The sequence below is a fragment of the Gobius niger genome (genome assembly GCF_951799975.1).
Source record: "Gobius niger genome assembly, chromosome: 10".
NCBI lineage: Eukaryota > Metazoa > Chordata > Actinopteri > Gobiiformes > Gobiidae > Gobius > Gobius niger.
Window position 1 is genome coordinate 4,495,820 of NC_136861.1, and position 25,919 is coordinate 4,521,738.

At 42.7% G+C, this 25,919-nt stretch overlaps 1 protein-coding gene across 1 annotated transcript; it reads left to right on the forward strand.

The window, feature by feature from the left end:
• Nucleotides 1-999: 999 nt before the first annotated feature.
• On the forward strand, nucleotides 1,000-25,919 carry LOC306969171 (uncharacterized protein; the record flags this gene model as incomplete). The annotated part of the gene is made up of 11 exons (XM_079564771.1): nucleotides 1,000-1,461; nucleotides 1,594-1,814; nucleotides 4,920-4,933; nucleotides 5,529-5,616; nucleotides 5,906-6,330; nucleotides 6,938-7,215; nucleotides 7,305-7,499; nucleotides 8,997-9,069; nucleotides 17,439-17,667; nucleotides 24,386-24,860; nucleotides 24,984-25,919. The coding sequence occupies exons 1-11, from the start codon at nucleotides 1,009-1,011 to the stop codon at nucleotides 25,917-25,919; spliced, it is 3,387 nt and encodes a 1,128-aa protein (XP_079420897.1). The 5' UTR covers nucleotides 1,000-1,008.

Genomic DNA, 25,919 nt, shown 5'->3' on the forward strand with positions numbered 1-25,919 from the left:
GACCCTCCCAAAAAAGGCCTTGATTCCCCATTTGACCCCCCAACCCCTTCCTGATGAAATACATAGAGCCTCTCCGGGATAAGCCCCTCCTCCTCCGTGAAAAGGACGCGCCTGATGATCTCCGCTGCTGTGGGCGGCTGTAGTGACCAGAGTCAGAACTGGAGCTATGACGCGGCCTCTGAGTCTGTCGTGCAAAGTGACTCACGTTTCTCTCCATGCGGTGACGCCACGACTGGCCCAGGACCACAGCAGCAAACTTACATGGGGGAAAAACAGGTGGGAAGGAGGGAACCTGGAGGCCTGGGGCCGTAACAGTGCCTCGTGTTTCATCAATGTAAAACTTCTCTCGTTCATAGCGCTTTAATCGCGGGGCTAAATGTGCTGTCCTGAGTCTGCAGCAGCTCCGGGCTGCAGGACGTGCGGGGCCGAGAGAGAAAGGCAGCGAGCTGGAGCCGCAGATTCAATGTAATTTGAGTTTAGAATTATTGGCCGAATTTTTTTTTATCGGCTTTATCGGGGATGGCGCCAAAATGTATTTATTTATTGGTTTATTTGGTCGGGACAGTGCATGTTAATGAACATACATGGGTCTCATGCATGTAAACAAGCCACACCGGATTGTAGCCTTGGACTAATTTCCATCCGTCGTCCCCCATGCGCTCAAAACACACTCACATTCATCATGGCCTATTGTACATGTTTTTAGTGGTAGGGGAAACCGGAGTACCCGGAGGAAACCTACGCAGACACGGGGAGAACATGCAAACTCCACACAGAAAGGCCCCGTCCCAGGTGGGAATCGAACCCGGAACTTCTAGCTGTGAAGCGTGAGCGCTAACCGCTGCGCTACCGTGCTGCCCAAAAAAAAATGCAGATAATTATCGGTGGCTGATATAATTGTGCATCCCTATTTCAAATTGTCGTGACTTTCTCCGTTTCCAAACTTGTTAACGACTTTCACTCCATCTGACCCTTTTGTTATTTCTGATCTTCAGAGCTCTTTCCGACATGGCGTCCAGACTGGAGCAGGACCTGAGCTGTCCCATCTGCTGTGAGCTCTTCAGAGATCCTGTTCTTCTGACCTGCAGCCACAGCTTCTGTAAGGTCTGTTTGGAGAACTGGTGGGAGGACAAACCACTGAAGACCTGTCCAGTCTGTAAGAGAAGGTCCTCCAGGGATAATCCTCCAAAGAACCTGGTCCTGAAGAACCTGGTAGAGACGTTCACAGAGGAGAAAGGGCAGACTGCTCCAGCTGCAGAGCAAACATCTCCATCTCCACAGCAGCCCGAGTGCAGCCTTCACTCTGAGAAGCTGCGGCTCTTCTGTCTGGACCATCAGGAGCTGATCTGTCTGGTCTGTAGAGACTCCAGGACTCACAAAGACCACAGGTTCAGTCCCATCGAGGAGGCAGCCTCAGACCTGAGAGAGCAGCTGAGGAGAAACATCAAACCTCTACAGGACAAACTGAAGGTAAGAGACCTCCTCCTCCTGTTCCAGTCAGAAGAACGTGTCCACAGAGCTCAGAGAAACATCAACATGTCCTGCTACAGAAAGGGAAGTCTGACTCTAAATAACTCTGATGTTTCTCCTCAGGTCCTGGATGAGAGCAGAGCACAGTTTGATGAAGCAGCGGCTCATATCTCACTCCAGACCAAACAAACACAGACACAGATCAGAGCGGAGTTTGAGAAACTGCACCAGTGTCTGAGGGACGAGGAAGAGTCCAGGATGAAGGCTCTGAGGGAGGAAGAGGAGCAGAAGATCCAGAACATGAAGGACAAGATGGCCGCCCTGAGCAGAGACATGGAGGCTCTGTCCAAGACCATCTCAGAGACAGAGGAGCAGCTGAGAGCAGCAGACGCCTCCTTCCTGCTCCAGTACAAGACTGCAGAGGAGAGGCTGCAGCGCTGCCCCCTGGTGGAGGAGCCAGAGATGAAAGACGAAGCTCTGATAGACCAGGCCAAACATCTGGGAAACCTGGGCTTCAACATCTGGATGAACATGAAGAAACTGGTGCAGTTTTTCCCTGTGGTTCTGGATCCAAACTCTGCAGCCCCTGATCTCATTCTGTCTGAAGATCTGACCTCAGGGAGAAAAGGAAAGAAGCAGAAGGTCCCAAAGAAGCCAGGGAGATGTAGTGATGGCTTTGTATGTGGATCAGAAAGGTTTGTCTCTGGGACTCACAGCTGGGAAGTGGAGGTCGGGGGTAAGGACTGGTTTGTGGGTGTGGGTGGACGTGTTCAGAGAGGAGCGAACACTGAGGTTAGAGGTGCTTGGTTCATACGTTTCACTGATGGTAAATATTCAGCCTTTTCTCACCCAGACCAGGTTAAACGTCTCTCGGTGAAGAACCTGCAGAGAGTTCGAGTGAAGCTGGACTTTGACACAAACACATTGACCTTCACTGACCCCGACACAAACACAGACCTTCACACAGTCACAGACTCTTTCACTTGGATCTTTCCATGTTTACGCACACGTGACGCTCCTCTGAAGATCTCACCAAAGAGCATCACAGTAACAGTGTAGAACCTACAGCTCCATGTTACTGTCCTCTCTCTTTAATCAAGTTCCTGATGAAAAACAGTCAGAGCTCAAATTGCCTCCACTAAAACTCTGTTCCTCCCGAGTCGTGTCACTGTCGATCTGTTTTGATTTAAATCTACACTTTATCAACATGAAGATATTTTGATGTTTAACTGGACCAGGTCATAATGAGAGTCTGTCACTGTTTATTCTGTTATGTTTCTTTGTGTTTTTTGCTCCTAAAACAATAAAGACTTTTTCTATTTTCCACAAAGACTCCATTACCTCGTCATTAACGGATCCAGACTTTTTGCCTTAATGTCGATGTTTCTCACACAACAGTCTGTCACCTTCTCCTCCTGGGTTGGTCCCTGTTTCAGAGCGTGGTGTCCTGCACTGGTCAGCTCCTCCTCTTCCTCCTGAGCAGCTCCCTCCGCTCCACAACAGTCTGTCACCTTCTCCTCCTGGTTTGTCCCGTCCTTGTTTCCTGTAGCTCCTCTTGTGGCGCCTCCTCTGTGCTGCAGCTGTGGGGGCTCTCGGTGCCTCTTCAGTGTCTCAGAAGAACAAACGTGTCTCAAATGGGTTTAGCTGGTGAAGTGGGCGTGGTCAGGCATCGACATCATCACTCGCCGCCCAAGTGCTGTTCCAATGTTCAAGTCATCGAGCATGTGTCCTCCCTTTGCTAGCATGTGGCTAATGCACAAAGGCCCGTCTGAAACCAGCAGATTGGTCAGAGCTCTTACGCCAAACCGGATGTGCGTCAGCGTCCGCCATGATAAGAAGCGTCCGAATTGGTCTGTCAGTTGGGTGGGGGTCCCCAGATGATTTCAGGATGAAATAAAAAGAAAATGCTACTGTTTTTAATATATTTTGAGTGTAAAATTGCATATCATTTGTGAAATCCATTGAAAGATTCAAAATAAACTGATTAAATACATATTAACTTCATTTAAAAACATTTTTCTTCCCTCTAGTAGCAAAAGAGGCAATAACTTTATACAATGGGGGCCCCGAGTCGTTTACATGTCAATGTTTGGGGTCCCAGAAAAAAAGTTTGTGAACCCCTGTGTTAAAGAGAGGCCTCAGTAAATGTCTTACTCGAAGCAGTTTGTGCTTTTGCTTTCACTTAATCGACACTTCAGCCACATGGATCATTTGCTACAGCAGCTTTATCAAACAGCTGTGGAGATAATATAGCACTAAAGGGAAATGTGAGGCTCATTTGTTTTTTTTTTCTCCTTAAAAAAACATATTGGGCAATGACTTTAAACCAGTGTTTCTCCGAGTGGAGTCTGGAGCCCCCTGGAGGGTCTCACAGACACTACAGGGCCCCCCCAAAGCTGTAAAAAAACAAGTACACTGGAAAAACAAAAAACTGAAAGTACTATAGTGAACCAGATTTGATCTACAGACATTGCTCTGTTGCTTTTTTATTTAGTTTTGACTATAAAATGATGAGAAAATGCCTTTACCTTTTCAATTATTATTGCTATGGGGCCCTGAGAGAATTTAACATAAGTGAATGAATGAATAATGACGACAGTGTAGCACTTTGAGAAACTTGGTATAACAGACTTGTAAAGCGCAATACAAGTGCAAGCCATTACTATAATAATAATAATAATAATAATAATAATAATAATAATAATAATAATAATAATAATTATTATTATTATTATTATTATTATTATTATTATTATTATTAATAAAGTTAATTTTTAACAAATAAACGTGCATTTCCTTTCCAAATGTATTTATTTATTTTTTATAATTATTAGCATTAGGGAAGTGCGGTTAAGGTCATGTTCGTAGCAGCCAAAGGGAGTAAACAAAGCGGAAAAAACCCTGAAATGTCTCTATTTACTGGAACAAATGCTTTATTGTGAACACATAGAAACATGATGTTTCTAATAAATGAATATTCAGAAAAATGGCGAGGAACAAATGGTTTGACAATCCACAAAAACAGACAACGCTAACAGGAAGCTTACGTTAGCTTTATGCCAGGCTATGCTAACGATAGCAAACTGCCGTGTTTTGCTTCTACTGAACAATTTGCTGTGACAAAGCTCTCAAATGGACTCAATTTTGGCTCGACTTTATTGGTGTGTGACAAATATGTTTATAGTCCGCCAGAAAACGGTAAAAAAGAGTGAAAAATCGTGATTTCAGTGAGATGTTTCCTTCAGTTGTATGACGGTTGCCGTGGCAATAGCTAATTTAAATAATTCCATGTTTTTGATTCTAAAGATGACGGTATGTAAGTGTATCTATAGCAACTAGCACATTCTAGCCAGCTTTACTCTTCAGGTGAGAGTAAACAGATCGCACGGTGGCACAGAAGTCGTTTTCCTGCAAACAATCTCAACAAAACATCGAAATTCAACCTTCAGAGGAGCCATGGACGGTAAGTGTCGAGTGCTAATAAGCGTTTGGCTTGGTTTTTCATCGAGTTTTAGAGGGAAAGACGTCAAAATATGTTGTAGCATCGACCAGACCATAGTTTCTGGGTAGTATCTGTTAGCCCTGTTTCTAGACTTAAAAAAACTATTGATAGTGTCAAAACATGACCTTGAATGATAGCAGAACTCAAGTAGGCAACTTTCCTTCACTTTTATCAATGTTACCGCGACAAAAACATACTTTGAGATGATGTTTTGTGGTTTCACTGTCACTAACTCCATGGTGTCAAGTGCTAATAAGCGTCTTACATCAAGTGAGGGACGGAAGGGGCATTGAAATATGTTGTAGCATCTACCTGACCATAGTTTGTGGATTTTATGTGTATTTTAAACTATATGTGAGCGTATCTGGCTCTTGAGACCTGTTAATGTTATTTCCAGACTACAAAAACTATTGATAGTGTCAAAACATGACCTTAAATGATAGCAGAACTCAAGTAGGCAACTTTGCTTCGCTTTTGTCAATGTTACCGCGACAAAAACATACTTTATGATGTTTTTTGCTTTCACTGTCACTAATAACTCCTTGTTTCTTCACAGAGAGGCGGAGAAGCCCTCGTCTTCAAGAGAACGGATACTACAACGCTGATGGGAGGCCCTCGATCAACTACAGTGACCCTCCGCGCAGGTGAGTATCTTTGCAGCCATTTTATTGATGGTAGACTATTGTTATTTATATTACGACGCCTTTAAAGTTGAGACATGTTTTTATAAACCAATCCCTCTGGAGACGTGGTCTGTTAAAACTGTACTACGATACTTAGAAATGAGTGTGAGCTACAGTTAACAGTTTAAAATGCTGAAAATACTCTTTATTTCATTGTGAGCATAAAACAAATAGGTGTAGAGCCTTTAAACTGTAAAGGAATGCAAATCTGTTGATCCAGCCCCTAATAACACATGTTTCTCTCTTCCAGGTCACCAAAAAAGAGTGGCCAGAGGCCCCCTACAGCGCCCCCAGCTGTCGATGGCTTCCTGATGTGTCATGCATTCATCGTCTTCCTCTGCGCCATCGTCTGGGGTTCCTGCCTCAGCATGATCTACATCTCGTTGATCCCGCAGCCGAAAATGAAAATCAACGAGTCAGTCCAGCCGTCGATCCCAGACCAATCGCTGAAAACGCCGAGCGACGAGTCAGTCCAGCCGTCGATCCCAGACCAATCGCTGAAAACGCCGAGCGACGAGTCAGTCCAGCCGTCGATCCCAGACCAATCGCTGAAAACGCCGAGCGACGAGTCAGTCCAGCCGTCGATCCCAGACCAATCGCTGAAAACGCCGAGCGACGAGACAATCCTGTCGCCAAAGCCGGATGGACAGCGGAACTTCCCTGGAAAATCACAAGGTATATTCAGAGTAATGTTGTACAGTATTACAGGCATACAAAGCCCACTTTTTGGAGGTTTAAGTAATGTTTTAATATAGTTCCCTCGTCTAAAACGTACCGCGTCATTCATAGAGTTTTGCGTAATCCTGACGTGATCCTGTTTAACTCTGTCACTGTTTTTAGATTAGTTAAGTTATTCCTACTGCTGCCTGAGGGGGGAGCTCTAGACGAACTCTTGACCAGCTCAGTTGATTATAAAATATGAATTGTCTTATGTTTATTAACCCCTTAACTCCCACCTGAACCGAGCACACACTGGCTTTACCCCAGTCCAAAAGCTTCAGGAAAAAAGCTGTGAAAGTAGCAACGAAACTGAGACAAAAACAATGATGCAAATGTGACAAAAAAGTGACAAAAATTTGATAAAAAATTGACGAAAAAATGACAAAAATGTGACAAAAAATGACAAAAAAGTTACAAAAATGAGTTGAATACCCAACAAAATAATGATGAGAAAAAAAAATCTGATGACGTGAGGAAAAAGATCCTCTCGGTTCAGGCGGGAGTTAAGAGGTTAAGCCTAAAGACTAGACGTGTACTAATGAAAATCTTTTGTCTTCCTCAGATTTCACGATCCTGGGATCCCGCTCTTCAGACACGTACGCACGCATGGGCTACATCGAGAAAATGCTGAACTGGATGTTTCCCAAGCACGCCTGGATTCTTCACAAATGGCAGAATCTGGTGCCTGGGTTCTGCTGGCCATTCCAAGGATCTGCTGGCCAACTCCACGTCCAGCTGGACAAACCTACCCACATCAGCCACGTCACGGTAGGACACATCACCAAAGCCCAGTCCCCGACAGGAGAAAATCTCTCCGCGCCAAGACTGTTCTCCGTCTATGTAAGTATCTGAGACATTATTTAAAGCCAATGGAAAATTAATATTATGTTGTTTGTTAAATGTAATGTCTGTTTTTTTTGTGCTTTCAGGGAGTGGAAAGCAGCGACAGCAGTGAGACGCTACTGGGTCGATTCGAGTTCGATGCGAGCGGAGAAGCCTTTCAGACGTTCCCCGTGGATCCCGCCGTCCAGAAGGCCTTCAAGGACGTCCGACTCAACGTGGAGAGCAACTGGGGAAACAGCGAGTACACTTGCCTTTACAGCTTCAGGGTGCACGAGACCCCGGTGCAGCCTTAGGGGGCGAGCGTGACTCCAACGACGCAGGGAAAATGGTTTTAGAGTTGACTCTGGACAAATTGGCTTTAGTCACAGAGTCGATGTCGTTTTCTGGACATGTGACAGTGAATGGACTTTGGAGGGGATGTCAGGAGTTTAGTTGGTGGGTTTATAGGTATAGGAGACCTGTGAAACCACTTAGAATCTGGAAGGATTTAGGTGGGTTTATAGGTATAGGAGACCTGTGAAACCGCTTACAATCCAGAAGGATTTAGGTGGGTTTATAGGTATAGGAGACCTGTGAAACCGCTTACAATCTGGAAGGATTTAGGTGGGTTTATAGGTGAAGACCTGTGAAACCACTTAGAATCTGGAAAGATTTAGGTGGGTTTATAGGTATAGGAGACCTGTGAAACCACTTAGAATCTGGAAGGATTTAGGTGGGTTTATAGGTATAGGAGACCTGTGAAACCCCTTAGAATCTAGAAGGATTTAGGTGGGTTTATAGGTATAGGAGACCTGTGAAACCGCTTAGAATCTAGAAGGATTTAGGTGGGTTTATAGGTATAGGAGACCTGTGAAACCGCTTAGAATCTAGAAGGATTTAGGTGGGTTTATAGGTATAGGAGACCTGTGAAACCACTTACAATCCAGAAGGATTTAGGTGGGTTTATAGGTATAGGAGACCTGTGAAACCGCTTAGAATCCAGAAGGATTTAGGTGGGTTTATAGGTGAAGACCTGTGAAACCGCTTACAATCCAGAAGGATTTAGGTGGGTTTATAGGTAGGTTTTAGGTGTGTTTATAGGTATAGGAAACCTGTGAAACCGCTTACAATCCAGAAGGATTTAGGTGGGTTTATAGGTAGGTTTTAGGTGGGTTTATAGGTATTGGAAACCTGTGAAACCGCTTATAATTATGTATTGGTCTTAACGTGGTCCGACCCTTAAGTTCCACGGTACCCAAGTTTCTCAGTTTGTATCTCGGGGCGCCGTCGTACAAACAGGGAACATACAGTAGGTGCCTGGGAACGCAGGGCGGACACATTTGGGCATTTGCAGATTTAACAGCGCCGAGGTTCTCTGGAGGTTTGAGCAGGCCCAACACCTTAACTGTAGCCAATAGCGAGGCTTTGAATACTCAGGTCCCGCTGATGTATTGACCCAACCAGCAAGCGAGGTTACGAGAACTTCGCTGGCTGGTGACTCAATGCAGCAGCGGACCAACGAGTGCCGTTCCTTTGTGGATCACTTTATCTGATTCCACATCACTTTGATATCAAATCTATCCCTTGCTCACAAATGAATCAATTCCACTTTGACATCATCCTGGTTGTTCGCAGCACTGTTCACATGTCCAGAAACGTACAAAATTATAGAGAGGGGTCATGTGCTTTTAATGTCATGTTAATGTCTATGTCGTGTTTACTAACGTCTTTTTGTCTCCCTTGTTTGTTTCCTGATTTCAGGTTTTCGAAGGTCCTTAACACTGTTTGTCTCTCTCCAGGTTACACCAGTGATTCTTCTACAGACAGTGGTGTCCAAAGGCACCATTAAGGGCGGCACGGAGGAGTTTGCATGTTCTCCCCGTGTCTGCGTAGGTTTCCTCCGGGTACTCCGGTTTCCCCTACCACAAAAAACATGCACAATCGGTTCCTCTCTGGGGCCGGGACTCCCCTGAAAAAGAGATTTAGTCGTCTCAGTGGGAATGACTTAAGGTCGAGGCGCTGCAGGTGAATAGGGAAAAACATTTATTTACTTCTCTCCTGTTTCATATAGAAATTAGACATTTAATACAATTCGTCAATATGTTTCACGTGATTGAATCTTCCTGTTTGACACGATTAGCTTTGAAAAATAAAAAGTTTATATTTTTACATATTTGACCTTGTACCTTTGACCAGAAAAAAGCTGTGAAAATAGCAACAAAACTGAGACGAAAACAATGATAAAAATTTGACAGAAAAATGACAAAAATTTGATTAAAAATGTGATAAAAATTTGACCAAAAAATGACAAAAAATGACAAAAAATGTGACAAAAAAGGACAAAAATGTGACGAAAATGTGATAAAAAATTGACGAAAAAAATGACAAAAATTTGCTTAAAAAATGACAAAAAATGTGACAAAAAATTTGATAAAAATTTGACCAAAAATGACAAAAAATTGATTAAAAATGACAAAAAAAATTGATAAATTGACAGAAAATGACAAAAATATGACAAAAAATGAGAAAAAAATGTGACAAAAAAATGACAAAAATTTGATTAAAAATGACAAAAATGTGACAAAAAATGTGACAAAAATGTGAGGAAAAAATGACCAAAAAAATGACAAAAAAGTTACAAATATGAGCTGAATACCCAACAAAAAAATGATCTGATGACTTGAGGAAAAAGATCCTCTCGGTTCAGGCGGGCGTTAAGAGGTTAAGACCTTATGCCTCAGAAACTTACTCTGAAGCTGTTGTGTTCTGATTTGGTTGGTCTGCTGCCTCCTCTCTGTTTCCTCTTCTTTGCAGCAGAGCGGTTTGTGGCGAGGGGGCGTGGCCAACTCCTCCTGGCGCCGCAGATCAGCCTCAGTGTGATGTACCTGGATGTCTCAGCACCAGTCCGTCCTGGATCTCCTCGTCCAGCTCCCTGCCTCCACTGCCTGCTCCAAGTCTGTGAGAAAAATAAACTGTTAAACTTACCTCTGGCTTCTGTCTCTGCTGTAGGGTCCAATAGTTAAACTCAACATGTTCTGATACTTTCTCTTAAAATATAAACATGAAAAACAATGAAAAAAAAGTACTACATTAGAAAAATGGGGGGAAAATGCAAATAAATGTACAGACGATTGACCCAAAACTGTATTGTTTATCTGTCATTTGTAACACAGGGCCTACAGCTTCACTGGACTCTCGCAACACACTTTCCATTGCTATCAAAGTGCACATATCAGGCATATTTCAGGATCATTATTGATATTTTAAGTTTGTAAAAATAAAAATTGTCTACGTAAAGAGAGATGGTGGTTAAACCTTAAAGGGACTATACAGAGTTTGAAAATGTTAAAATGCAGTATTTTCCTCCGCCTACATGTTCCAGCCATGTCCTAATGTGTAGAATGAGCTCAGACATTCACCACAACTGCCTCTAAAATCCTGCACTTTCACTTAACCTCTTAACTCCCGCCTGAACCGAGAGGATCTTTTTCCTCACGTCATCAGATTTTTTTTTCCATCATTTTTTTGTGGGCATTCAACTCATTTTTGTAACTTTTTTGCCATTTTTTTGTAATTTTTTTTTGTCACATTTTTGTCATTTTTTAATTTTATTTTTTTGTCTTTTTTTGTCACATTTTGGTCATTTTTTGGACATTTTTTTTATTTTTTGTCACATTTTTGTAATTTTTTGTCACTTTTTCATCATTGTTTTCGTCTCAGTTTTGTTGCTATTTTCACAGATTTTTTTCCAGAAGCTTTTGGATTGGGGTAAAGCCAAACTGGAGAAAATGTGCTCGGTTCAGGTGGGAGTTAAGGGGTTAAAAAGGTATTAATTCGGTCTGAAGTTCTGTCATGCACGAGCTTAATATAGAAGCTGCAGTTACGCATAAGACCTGAGGTGGCAGTAGTGACTATAAAAACTAAACTTGCATCTAGTCCCTTTAGAAAAAGTGGATTTTGTATGATGTGTCTTATTTGAGCAGTATGCATTCTGTTGAAAAGACAAGGGCTGAAGCAAGAAGCTTATAAGCGTCTACCCCCAAAATAAATACAGTAAATACTCTGCGGCACGATAGCACAGTGGTTAGCACTCGAGCTTCACGTCTAGAAGAACGGAGAATGAGGGAACATTTTCTCCGCTCAAATCTGATGTTTAGTCAATTGATTTGTGATTTGTGACTGATTTTATGTGGACTTCTCCAGTTCCATGTTAACAGATAAGAGAAAAGGGGCGGGCACAATTCATGGCGGCGCCAACGCAAACTTCCGAAATAAGGTGAATAGGGGCCAGGGGATTTTCAAAAGAGTCCACAATATTTCAGTATTGTATAATTATATTACTCACAGTCGCCAGGGGGCCAGCAGATATGCGCTCTCGGCCTGACATTTACCACACATTGGCCACGTCCTTGTCAAGTCAGACCGATGTCCAGAACTGATATTTTCAAGCCCATCTAATACTTTGTGTTTTTTTATCAATGAAAAAATCTAATACTTGTTTCTTTTTCCCCAAAGCAAATTTAGATGTATCGGTTCAAATGGTTTTGTCAGATTCTGTGCCGTGTTGTTCAGGTTCAGTGGATCAGTTTGACCTTAACCTCTAAACTCCCGCCTGAACCGAGAGGATCTTTTTCCTCACGGCATCAGATTTTTTTTCCATCATTTTTTTTTAAGTATTCAACTCATTTTTGTCACTCTTTTTGTAATTTTTTGGTCAATTTTTTGTCATTTTTTGTCACATTTTTTTGTCAATTTTTTGTCAATTTTTTGTAAGGCTGTCAATAGATTAATTTTTTTAATCGCGATTAATCGCACTTGTGAAATGCGATTAATCGTGATTAATCGCAGTTATTTTTTTTCTAATAATTATATTCATTTTTTATGTTTTTATGTTTTATCCAACATAAAACACTTACATTTAAAGCATGTGATTATTGATTGCACATTTCATTGACTAAATCCACAGTTTCATATTTATGTGAGAAGCCCAACAGCTGAGAACCGGGATCTTCAGCCGTTGAAGATCCCGGGATTGATAGCTCACTTTTTAGAGACATTTTCTTTTTGTGCTGAACCTTTAGGACAGAAACTGCAAACTTTAAGGTTCATGAAATAGAATATAAGGACAAAATATATTTTTTTTTTGTTGAAATAGGATGATTAAATTAATCGCGATTAATTGAATTAATTGCGATTAATTCTTTTTGCAATTAATTTGATTAATCGCGATTAATGTTGACAGCCCTAATTTTTTGTAATTTTTTTGGTCAAATTTTTGTCACATATTTGTAATTTTTTTGGTCATTTTTTGTCAATGTTTTCTCGCTTTTTTCTCACATTTCCATCATTGTTTTCGTCTCAGTTCTGCACAGGTAAGAGCTTTAGAGTTTGTAATAACAGTTTAAAGTGTGATAAAAGCATGTGTGGTTTGTGTTGTGATAACGTGCTTCATTTGAACTCACTATAATGTGATAAATGTCAGAGTGACGCCTGCACACGATCAAAGACTTATTTCATAATTTCAAACAGACAAAGCTTCAGTGTTTGTGTGGAAGTAGTAATGACCTTTGTGAACATGTGAGAACCTCCAAAATGTTCCTTCATCTGAGCTCAGCTGCTGTGAGTCTGTTTGGTGCTTTTCAAGGGAAACAATCGGGGCAAAACTCACAGTTTGGTGTCGAGGATATTAGTGCTTCTCAAACTAAAACATCGGTGCAGGGATTTCTCAGGAAATGTGATTTCCTGCATTCTGTTTTAGATGATAAGAAACGTGTTTTCACCAAAAGCAACTGCAGATTACACATGAATCTACTTCTTTACTTCAGTTCAAAGTATCGGATTATTGGTACTTCAGTGTTTAGTTCTTTCTCACTTGTGAACGTCTTGTTTTGAACCGACAGAAACCACAATATTCTCTGCTTTAGACGAGCTCAGCTCTAAATAACGTCCGTGTTCAGTTGTTTTTATAAATATGTGACATTTTAACAGAAATAAGACGTTTTCAGCTCAAATATGACAAAGTAATGAGTCCTGACTCGAGGTGGTAGAAAGAGGAGCAGAGTTTGTAAAAGTCCACCCTCAGAGCGATCGCAGACCATGGATCTATTATATTAAACGTCGCAGACACACAATGAATGGCGCTCACCAGGCTACACCACACTGGGACACAGGGTTTCCCAGCGCGCGCGGGTTCACAGCCTTTGGGACTCTCAGTATCTTACATTTAATAAAACGAATTGTCATTAATCTGAATATTGCAATGTTTTGTTTTGTTTGAGTTGTTTTTTTCTTACCTATCACCGTGTATTTCCACCAAAAAGGCGGCTACCGACACGTTAGCTTCTCTGGAGCAGCTACAGGTCTCTCTCGGTCTGCGTCTCTGGCATGAGCACGTACAGGTCACGTACAGGTCACGTACAGGTCACGTACAGGTCACGTACAGGTCACGTACAGGTCACGTACAGGTCACGTACAGGTCACGCAGAGGTCACGCAGAGGTCAGAGGTCGGGAGAGGAGACCTGAGTAAACTTGAGGTTTTTGATTTGTGATTTTTAACAATATTCATCCATTTATATTTATATACTTTTTAGTCAATGTTTATTCTTATTATGAAATTAGGGGATTTTAATCAGAGTTATATCAATATTCATATTTTTAATCACGGTTTTTAAAGTCACACTGCAGAACATTTTGGACGATGCTGTTGCCATCAGCTCGACAGAAAATGCTGTTACTGCAGTGGGTCATCAAAGAATGGATTTGGATGAGAAACTAACCTGTTTAAATCTCATATTCTGCTGACTTTAGTCACATCTCCATGGAAACGAGCTGGAGACGCACCCGCTCCTGGTAAAGTTATGTCATGTCTAAGGAGAGCTGAGCCGCTCACAGTAAAAACACGTGTTTGTTTGAGGTATTTTTCACTGCTGAAAATATCTGTCACAAAATAAAAGCTGGTATTTCAATTTAATGTTTTGGGTAAAATTCTACGCGGTGTGGCTTTAACATTGGGTTACACATTTCTGACACATTCGTGTCCAAACTTATTTCTAACTTTCCAAACATCCCAGTTCTTCTATATGTATTTGTATTTATTTATTTAAAAGGGACAATGCATTTACAAAAAGTACAATATACTTAAAATGCAGGATTATAGCTCAAGCTAATTTCCATCCTCTGTCCCCAACCGGACCAGGCCCGGCTACACCACACACCACTCACTCTGCAGAGCATCAGTCAGTCCTTAACATCCATTTTTCACATTCGCCCATGCACTCACTCACACAGTCCTATACCCTTCTAAAACCCACTCACTTTCCACCCGCCTTCCATACCCACACACTTACCACCCGCATACCCATACCCACACACTTACCACCCGCCTTCCCATACCCACACACTTACCACCCGCCTTCCCATACCCACACACTTACCACCCGCCTTCCCATACCCACACACTTACCACCCGCATTCCCATACCCACACACTTACCACCCGCCTTCCCATACCCACACACTTACCACCCGCCTTCCATACCCACACACTTACCACCCGCCTTCCATACCCACACACTTACCACCCGCCTTCCATACCCACACACTTACCACCCGCCTTCCATACCCACACACTTACCACCCGCCTTCCATACCCACACACTTACCACCCGCCTTCCCATACCCACACACTTTCCACCCGCCTTCCCATACCCACACACTTACCACCCGCCTTCCATACCCACACACTTACCACCCGCCTTCCATACCCACACACTTACCACCCGCCTTCCATACCCACACACTTACCACCCGCCTTCCCATACCCACACACTTTCCACCCGCCTTCCCATACCCACACACTTACCACCCGCCTTCCATACCCACACACTTACCACCCGCCTTCCCATACCCACACACTTACCACCCGCCTTCCCATACCCACACACTTACCACCCGCCTTCCCATACCCACACACTTACCACCCGCCTTCCCATACCCACACACTTACCACCCGCCTTCCCATACCCACACACTTACCACCCGCCTTCCATACCCACACACTTACCACCCGCCTTCCATACCCACACACTTTCCACCCGCCTTCCCATACCCACTCACTTACCACCCGCCTTCCCATACCCACTCACTTTCCACCCGCCTTCCCATACCCACTCACTTACCACCCGCCTTCCCATACCCACACACTTACCACCCGCCTTCCCATACCCACACACTTACCACCCGCCTTCCATACCCACTCACTTACCACCCGCCTTCCCATACCCACACACTTACCACCCGCATACCCATACCCACACACAACCAGCTTATACCAGGTTGTGTGGGCAGTTTTGATCGTTCAATAGCCATGACTTGAGATGTTTGGTGAGCGAGCTGATTGTCGGCATCTCTCTTATGCTCGGTGGTTTAGTGTTCCAGGTTTGAGAGGCTCGGTAGGAGAACACTGCCTGTCCAAAGGCACTTTTTCGGAAAGGAAAAGTACAGTCACCTCTGGAACTTGCTCTTGTTGGTCTGTTCTGATTCTTTTGAATTAATTCTTGTAATGGGGGTGGGGCTAGTCCTTTGAAGATTTTATACACAAGAATGGAGTCCACATATTTGATAAGGTTTTCCCAACTCATTATCTTATACCCTTTCAGAATTTAACAATAATGGTATGTTTTTGTTTTTCTATCCAAGACCTTGAGCGCTTGCTTGTACGTCGTCTCGATTTCAGTTCGGTTTCAGAGTGGTCTTACCTGCAAGCACCCAACTCGTCATACAGTACATCATGTGTGAAACAATCATGGCATTGAAATAAAGTTTAGCTGTATCAAGTGTTAGGTTTTCTCTAATAAATCTAAAATTTGACAAAGTTAATTTTTATTTTGTTCACTGTTTTTTTCACTTGTTTGAATGAAAGTTTTACACCTAAATATTTAAATTCATGAACTGATTCAATTTGGAATCCCTGTATCAATACAGGAGGATTTGTATCTTCAGCAGAAGCATTATTTAAAAAAAACAACAACAACATGCTGACCGCTTTTGACACGTTGAGGACGAGTTGTGACTTTTGCAGCCACTCTGAAACCTTCTGCATTGCTGACGACAGTTCTTGAGCTGCTTGACGTTTAGTTTTTGAGTGGACATAGATAATTGCATTATCTGCATACATCTGGCACTGTACATTGGGTGGGCAACTTTCAGGGAAATCATTGGACTGAATATAATGGTGATAAGTTCATTATCCTGAGTTGTTGAGATAGAATTTTGTACTTTAACATATTGTTTTCTTTGACTTAGAGAGGATTCCACCCACTGTACAGTGCGCAGTGAGAAATTAAAATGGGACAATTTGTTCACAGCTCACTTCACAACTTTCACTGTCACAATAAAGCAACAACTTACCTGCTATTGAGCATTGACCTGATAATTTTTTATGACTTTATAACTGCTCTGAGACCAACTAAAATATAAAAAATATAAAATACGATAAAATGTAGAGAAACTTGAATAAATGTTTGAAAACAGCATTAAAACAGGATCAGTGAGTTAAATCAGGATCTGCGTCTTTAAAACCTCATAAGTTTCTGTTTCAGTCTTTGCACACACGTCAGCTCATCCCAAACCAGGAAACACGGATCAGACACAAACGTCTGTGTGAAACCTGGAGCCTGGACTGAGGTGAGTCTGAAGGGTTTCTCACATTAATGGGGTTTAAATAGAGCTGAGAGTCACAGATCCACAGAGTCAGAGAACAGGAAGTGAGATCGTGTTCAGGGAGAGACTCTGACACAGGTTTACAGCTGAAACAGGGAAGGGCATCTGATTCTGTTGTTTCTACTGCTTGTCTTCTGTACGTTTTTCCAATTAAACATATTGGAATCTCCTCCTGTTGAAATATGAATGAAATAGTCTGCAAAACAAAGTGAATTAAAGCCGCATACGACGATCAAAGCCCTCGCCCGTGGTGGAGTCCCCCCCCCCTTGCCACCGCGCCCACTCGCTCTCGCCCAAACCTGCTCTCGCCTCAACCTCACACCCAACCTGCTCTGTTTTGCGCCTGTTAACCCTTAACCTGGCCCACTCTCGCTGAGCCTTCGTCACACCCCGGCCTCACACCCCAGCCTCACTCTTGCCCCAGGTAGCTCCGGTGCCAGCCTCACTCTTGCCCCAGGTAGCTCCGGTGCCAGTCCACTCTTGTCCCAGGTAGCTCCGGTGCCAGTCCACTCTTGTCCCAGGTAGCGCCGGTGCCAGCCTCACTCTTGCCCCAGGTAGCGCCGGTGCCAGCCTCACTCTTGCCCCAGGTGGCTCCGGTGCCAGCCTCACTCTTGCCCCAGGTGGCTCCGGTGCCAGCCTCACTCTTGCCCCAGGTGGCTCCGGTGCCAGCCTCACTCTTGCCCCAGGTGGCTCCGGTGCCAGTCCACTCTTGTCCCAGGTAGCTCCGGTGCCAGTCCACTCTTGTCCCAGGTAGCGCCGGTGCCAGCCTCACTCTTGCCCCAGGTAGCTCCGGTGCCAGTCCACTCTTGTCCCAGGTAGCGCCGGTGCCAGCCTCACTCTTGCCCCAGGTAGCGCCGGTGCCAGCCTCACTCTTGCCCCAGGTAGCGCCGGTGCCAGCCTCACTCTTGCCTCCTCAAGGCTAACTTTCTTAGCTACAAGGAAATCAACAAAGAAATCATAGTGAAAGCAGTCTAAAAAGCAAGATGAAGTCCGAGGCACTCGAGTTGTGTAGAACAAATTAAAAGTCCTTTATTAATACATGGACCAGCCCCAGGTCTTCGTCAGGGCATGTAAAATTGATCACAGGTGTGGAGATTTTTAAAAGAGCGATCATGTGACCAAACATGTCACGTGATTAAGAGCCTAATGATCAAGGGCATGTATAAGTCTCTTCACGGTCTCGGACATGTTACAGCCGTATGAACCACCTGGGGCCCTGAGATCCTCAGGGAGCCGTCTCCTGGTGGTTCCCAGAGTCTCCACCAAACACGGTCAGGCTGTGTTTCTGTTTCACGCAGCAAAAGTCTGGAACAGCCTCCGTGTGGATGTAAGACAGGCTTCAACTCTGTCAATGTTTAAGTCCAGGCTGAAAGGACACCTTTTTACTGCTGCCTATGGAGATTGACTGTATTTTAATAAATTTTAACATATAGATATACATATTTTTAATGTTACTGTTGTAATTTTATTGTGTTTTTAATGCTTTTTATTAGCCTGATAAACCACACCCACCTTCTTTCTGCACGAAAGAAAGTGGGTCTGGCTATGCACAGCAAACAAGTTGTTGATTGGCGGCTTTGGCCGAATCAATCACGACCGTCACAGAGAAATGAGAAGGCTACGTCACTCGCTGCACCTCTATGTTGTTAGTTCAATTAACATTAACATTAGCCAAAACTAATCATGGATGAAGTAGTCAAGGATTTTGCCTCGCGTTCGGAATGGACAAGGAAGAGTATGGCAGAGCCAGGCAAGCTTTTTATTGCATGTTTTATTGTGTTTTGATGTCTGGTGTTGCTGTGAGGTACATTGAGTTGTACATGTACATGAAATGTGCCATACAAATAAACTTGCCTTCTTCCCAGTAGGTGGCCAGTCAAAAAAAAAAAAAAGGCAAGGTTGAAATTAATCCTGCAATCTCATGGTTGAGAGCTATCGAAGGAGATTAGATTATTAGATTAATTTTATGAAAAAACCCGCGCTTGCATAATTGCAGAAAACAAAATTACAGTTTAGGTAATATTTATTGAATCACTTTGTAATTATTGTAATTAGGGCAATGTGACAAAGTGGGTTTGTCCCATTGTGTGTGTTTGTTATTTTGCTTCGTTTGTTTCGTTTGCAATATCCACCAGCCAACAATAACCTCAGATTCATGTTTAAGTGTATAATTATCCATTTACAACTTTGTTTATTCATTTACTCAAACATTTACCTGTACCACCTGTACCACCTGGTGAGAAAGGAAGGGGCGTGGTCTTTGTCGGCCATTTTAAAAACCTCAGGCTGAACCATGTGGAAGGGGAGAAACTTAGGAATGGTACCTACCGGTGGGAGGTCCTTTCCCATTAGGGGAGGTATAAAAGCTGACTGCTGTAGTCACTAGGGGGCATTTTTGTACCTGTGTGTCAGAAGTTCTGTTTGCGTGAGCAATAAATGTCTGGTGAGAACTCTAACTTTGTTAAGTCTGCCTGCCCATTTCAACCCCTCGTGGCCAGTTTCCCCACAGGCAAATTTGCCTGGTTCCCCAAAGATTGGACAGGGTGCCCCCGCAGCACCCTCGATGGCTGAAACAATATTTTGGTGAGAACCATACTGTCGGAGGAACACACAGAGAGACGGACAGGAAACAGCCAATCACAACTTCCTGTGAATGTAAAGTCCACACTCTAAGAAATAAAACATTGGATTTAATTAATAAAGTTAAGGCAACCTTTTCCACAAAACTCTGTCAATTAATTGTAAAGCAATATGGTTGTTATCTACAATCTCAATGGTCGCGTGTATCAGAAGTGAAATTGTTAATTAAAGGCTACAACTTTGTGCAATTGTCACAATTTAACAGCATCAATTTGAACCTATTCAAGCTTTGTTCATTTTATTGACAGTAGTACCTTGGATTTAATCAACAACATTAATTGGGATTTAAGTGTACCATTTATATTGCTATTTGGACCCAATTAATTCTGTTAATTCTGATTTAATTAATAGTTTTGTTTATATGTTAAATGTTAATATTTATGTGCTATTAAAACTAGTGTAAAAAGGTTCTTGAATTGTCATCTGTACTCTGTAGTTAGGCGTTAGACCTTTCAGAGATCCCCAGGAAAAGTCAAACACTTAACACTTACAGATGACAGCTCAAGAACCTTTTTACACTAGTTTACAAAACACAGTACACATAACTATTCTGTAACACTTGATCTACAATGGAAACGTCTTGTACGATAAAGAGCTTACACAAAAAGTGTTAATACATACAAATTGTTTTGCATTAACTTTATTTACAAAAGCCTTTCACCACGCAAAGCAAATTATTTGACCTTTGACCTCACTTTTCATATTCTATTTTTTAACAATGAACTTTTACTCAGCAAGAAAATGCAGATTATTTTTTCCCATTCCCCTCTTTAACAGTCATTGCGCCTCCTTTTGGCAATTTGTTCTTCAGCACAGTTTTTTATCTTCCAATCCCATAAGCACTTGTCCAAACAAAAGTGCAGACCCAGTCGCCACATCTCGAAGATCCTGCAGGACAGTGCATCTTTCGATGATGGCGCCAACATCTTCATGGGAGTCATCAGGCTGTTCTCCTTTGTAGATTATTTTAGAAACAGCCCCTTGAGTTCTTCAGCTTCCATCGAGTTGACATCCTGAAAAGGGACATAGAAATATGTTTAGAATTCATTGCACATTGACTTCTTTCTATTATCTTTCTACCACAAAATTCCCTCAATTTTAGTCAAATAGTTGAGATAAAACAAATAATCTATACTATAGCTACCAATTATTAAAGAGACGGATACAACGTGTCTTTTTTTTTGCTTTAAATCTGTTCATCTTGCCAACATCAAGCCACTTTTAGGACACTTTCATAAGTCTTTTTTTCCTTAAAATGTGCTGATGCTGGCGCTTGGACAATTTTTGTTTCATGTGACTTGGTCCAATAATGACAAGAATTAACAAAAAACATCTCCATTTTGGTTTGCATTTCTTTTTTTTCTTGATTTGCACCTCATTGTTTTGTTCATGAACCCAAACAGTGTTACACACAGCTCTACAACACCTATAATACAATTATTTCAAGAGCGGGTTAATAAAATTAAGCATTTAGAAGAGATCTAAGCACACTTTAAATGTATGTTTGTCTACCTTTAGTCCCATCACCTGTCAGTTTCTGTGAGTACAGACTCTGAGTCTACGCAACCCTGATAAGGGGACTGAGGTACTGAATAAAATAAATGCATCCATTTTATTCCATTTGCTAACGGCAATGTTGCACACTGCGGCTTAAAACAAAACTGACCAGATACTCTGATGATGTTGATGATTATTAATTTGATGCACAGCAGACACAGATCTATTATCACAAATGCCTGCTTTGGCAATGTACTAGAGAGCAAAACCAATTTTATACCACTACTTAACGTCAGGTATGGGGCCTTTAAGTCTGTACTAAATCCAGAACTGAAGCCAAAACCAAGACCAGAAGTAGAGCCCAGGACAAGCACAAAATAACCCAAGGCAGTTACACAGACTGGTTCATGGCCAGGACTGAGGTCAATCTGGTCAGAGTAGTGGTCGAGACGGCTCATGAATGTGGACTGCAGAGGAACGGTGGTGATTCGGGTGAACTCCATATTGATCTACAAAGTTCAAAAAGGGAGATTTTCAAATACTTCTGAATATTCAAAACAGGATAAAATCAAGACCAAACCTAATCTAAACCTGAACAAAATCAAGATAGAACTAGGTCTAAATCAAGGCCAGATTCAGGACAAAACCAGGCCCAAATCAAAGTCAGAATCAGGACTAAACCAGGGCCAAATCAAGTCAGCACAAAGAAAAAAAAATCTGGACACAGAACTTTTCTGTTCATGGCCATAGTTTCAAACCAAGACTCAAACTCTTACCTCAGGTACTTTGAAAAGAAGGCGGGCCATTGGCCCTGGAGCTCCCCCATGACAGCTTACAACTCCACATTCATAACCTGAGAGACCAAATAAGAAGAGGTTTAACCAGTAAAATTGTGTAAACAACAAAAAGCAAATCATATAAAAGCATTTGGTACCTTTGACACTTTCAGAGCACAGCTCAAAACTCCACAGCTACAACCTGAGAGAGAAAAGGAGGAGGGGGAAAAAAACAGCCTGCCCAGCCTGTGCGCGTTTACCGTTACCTACCGGCGCGTTTAAGAAATATGTAAAAACTAAACTGCTCGCGGTTTATATCATTCTCTTCAATCAAACGGCTGTTTGAATGGACTCGTTATCTTCACTGTGTACGAGTTTGATCCCATTTCTTGCTCGCTCTAGAACTCGAGAAAACTTCACAGGTAACGCGAAGCAAGCAGTGGAGAGCTAACTTTCACCTAGCTTGATACTGCAATAAAACAAATAAAACAAGTGGGCTTGCCGTAGTTCGAAGGTGATTTTAAACGCAGTCGAGGCAATATTCAGATGTACAGTAACGTCAAATATGCAAATGTTTTCGATGCTAGCAAAATGCGTTTACCTAGAGAACACATAGGCTACATGTACAGCTTTTTTATCGAAAAAAATATACCCCGTATAAGATCATAAAGTACTAGTTAAATAATATTCCATTAATAATAATAAGATTTTACCTTAACCTTGACGGATGATTGACGATTAGTTGACCTTTCCAGACAGCATGGCCAGACCTCACAGCGGCGTGGTAGACGAAGATATGCAAATGCACATGCTCAAAGATTTGCGTCACTTTCTGCGCATGCTCAGACATGGTGTGGAAAGGGCGCTTTGGATTTAATTAAAAATGTTCTATACATTCTACATAATTCTATCATTTAGCATTAAAACTGTTTGAATTTAATTAAATCAAGTCAAATATTATTAATTAAACCCCTAAAATTAACAATCGTATGTACATGGAAAAGAAAAGTATTAATTACATTTTAAACCCCCTATGTTTCAAGAAAGCTGAATTTGGAGGAGCTAAAAACAAGTATATTAAAGCTTCTGTCTGTGAAAGATTGGTAGTATAAACGTGTATGAGTCAATATGTGTGGCTTTTGTGAATAAAGGTGAAAATTGACGCTTTTCAGGAGAAACTCTGAGACCAGCATGGTGCCAGGCTGAGAACTCTAGCTATTTTCACAGAGGATGGGTGGGCCACTTGAAAGCCACTTACAAGCCACTTACAAGCCACTTACAAGCCACTTACAAGCCATCTTAAGCCATCTTAAGCCAAACAGCGTGACTGTCCAGCAAAGTTTGTTGAGGCTCCCACTCATTGGAAGCATTTTTTTATTTTATTTTACAGGTGGCGCTGTTGTGCCATTTTACATGTCCCGAATAGAATATGAAACAAGTATTTTCATAAATTTTTCACCAGACTGGATTTTCCGGTGAAAATTTGGTGAGTTTTCGAGCATGTTTAGGGGGTCAAAATCCTGTTTCCGAGGGAGGGAGGGAGGGAGGGAGGGAGGGAGGAAAGAAAGAAATCTTGTTTTTTGCCAAAAGAACATATAGCTGTTGCCCCAGCCACCACATACTATACACCTTTGGAAAGCTCTGACCGAGGCCCACATAAACCGTGAGGTCATTTTTTACCGCTGTGTATGTGGTGCACATGATTCGCTGCCAAAGTGCCCAGGAAGGGATTTTTGCAGTTGCAGAAACAATAGGCCCTATTGCCATGTATGGCGCTCGGGCCTAATAACAATATTTTTCACAGAAACAATATCGCTGTTTTCCTGCTCACCGCACATTCTACATTTTGGGAAAGCTCTGACCGAGGCCTATGCGTTGGTTGGGGTCACTGGTCACTGTCATGTCTGTTGTGCGCGTGACTGGCAACCGAAGTGCGCACTGCGGTGCAGAATCAATGGGCCTTTCAGTCATGTACTACAGTCACTGCAGAATGAAAAGGAGCCGAGAGAAAACAGACCTGATATCTGCTCCATTTAGTTCACCTTACAATCCCTTTACAGTTATTATTCGTATTATTGATAGATTTACAACTTCATCAACTTTGTTCAAATTATTAATTAGGTCAAAGTCTTTCAGTTTTTAGAAATATTTACATTTCATTATTTATTTACATCATTATTACAACATTATTATATTATGATATGCAATATTATTTATTACATAGTACAATCATATTTGTTGTTTCACATTCTTTTAGTCCAAATCTTCTTAGCTTTGTGTTTCTTAAAAGCTGAAAACTCTTGACTCTTTGATTTCTGTGATTCTTTGTTCCATGAAGTGTTTTTGCAACAAGGCACTTAATTATTATTATTTGCTTATATATATGATGAAATGTAACTAGTGCCAGTGAATGACCTTCAGTTCTTATTCTTTTCGGTGGTTTTCCAGTTTTAGAGTTTCCTGTTTCAAATTGTCGTGACTTTCTCCGTTTCCAAACCTTTTAATAACGACTTTCACTCCATCTGACTCGTCCTTTTGTTATTTCTGATCTTCAGAGCTCTTTCCGACATGGCGTCCAGACTGGAGCAGGACCTGAGCTGTCCCATCTGCTGTGAGCTCTTCAGAGATCCTGTGGTTCTGACCTGCAGCCACAGCTTCTGTAAGGTCTGTTTGGAGAACTGGTGGGAGGACAAACTACTGAAGACCTGTCCAGTCTGTAAGAGAAGGTCCTCGAGGGATAATCCTCCAAAGAACCTGGCCCTAAAGAACCTGGTGGAGACGTTCACAGAGGAGAAAGGGCAGACTGCTCCAGCTGCAGAGCAAACATCTCCATCTCCACAGCAGCCCGAGTGCAGCCTTCACTCTGAGAAGCTGCGGCTCTTCTGTCTGGACCATCAGGAGCTGATCTGTCTGGTCTGTAGAGACTCCAGGACTCACAAAGACCACAGGTTCAGTCCCATCGAGGAGGCAGCCTCAGACCTGAGAGAGCAGCTGAGGAGAAACATCAAACCTCTACTGGACAAACTGAAGGTAAGAGACCTCCTCCTCCTGCTCCAGTCAGAAGAACGTGTCCACAGAGCTCAGAGGAACATCAACATGTCCTGCTACAGAAAGGGAAGTCTGACTCTAAATAACTCTGATGTTTCTCCTCAGGTCCTGGATGAGAGCAGAGCACAGTTTGATGAAGCAGCGGCTCATATCTCACTCCAGACCAAACAAACACAGACACAGATCAGAGCGGAGTTTGAGAAACTGCACCAGTTTCTGAGGGACGAGGAAGAGTCCAGGATGAAGGCTCTGAGGGAGGAAGAGGAGCAGAAGATCCAGGACATGAAGGACAAGATGGCCGCCCTGAGCAGAGACATGGAGGCTCTGTCCAAGACCATCTCAGAGACAGAGGAGCAGCTGAGAGCAGCAGACGCCTCCTTCCTGCTCCAGTACAAGACTGCAGAGGAGAGGCTGCAGCGCTGCCCCCTGGTGGAGGAGCCACAGATGGAAGACGAAGCTCTGATAGACCAGGCCAAACATCTGGGAAACCTGGGCTTCAACATCTGGATGAACATGAAGAAACTGGTGCAGTTCTTCCCTGTGGTTCTGGATCCAAACACTGCAGCCTCTGATCTCATTCTGTCTGAAGATCTGACCTCAGTGAGAAAAGGAAAGAAGCAGAAGGTCCCAGAAAACTCAGGGAGATATAAAAACTGCTTTGTAGATGGATCAGAAAGGTTTGTCTCTGGGACTCACAGCTGGGAAGTGGAGGTCGGGGGAAAGGTCTGGTTTGTGGGTGTGGGTGGACGTGTTAAGAGAGGAGCGAACACTGAGGTTCAAGGAGGCTGGTCCATATGTTTCACTGATGGTAAATATTCAGCCTTTTCTGACCCAGGCCCAGTTAAACGTCTCTCGGTGAAGAACCTGCAGAGAGTTCGAGTGAAGCTGGACTTTGACACAAACACATTGACCTTCACTGACCCCGACACAAACACAGACCTTCACACAGTCACAGACTCTTTCACTGAGATCGCTCCATGTTTATACACATCTGATGCTCCTCTGCAGATCTCACCAAAGAGCATCACAGTAACAGTGTAG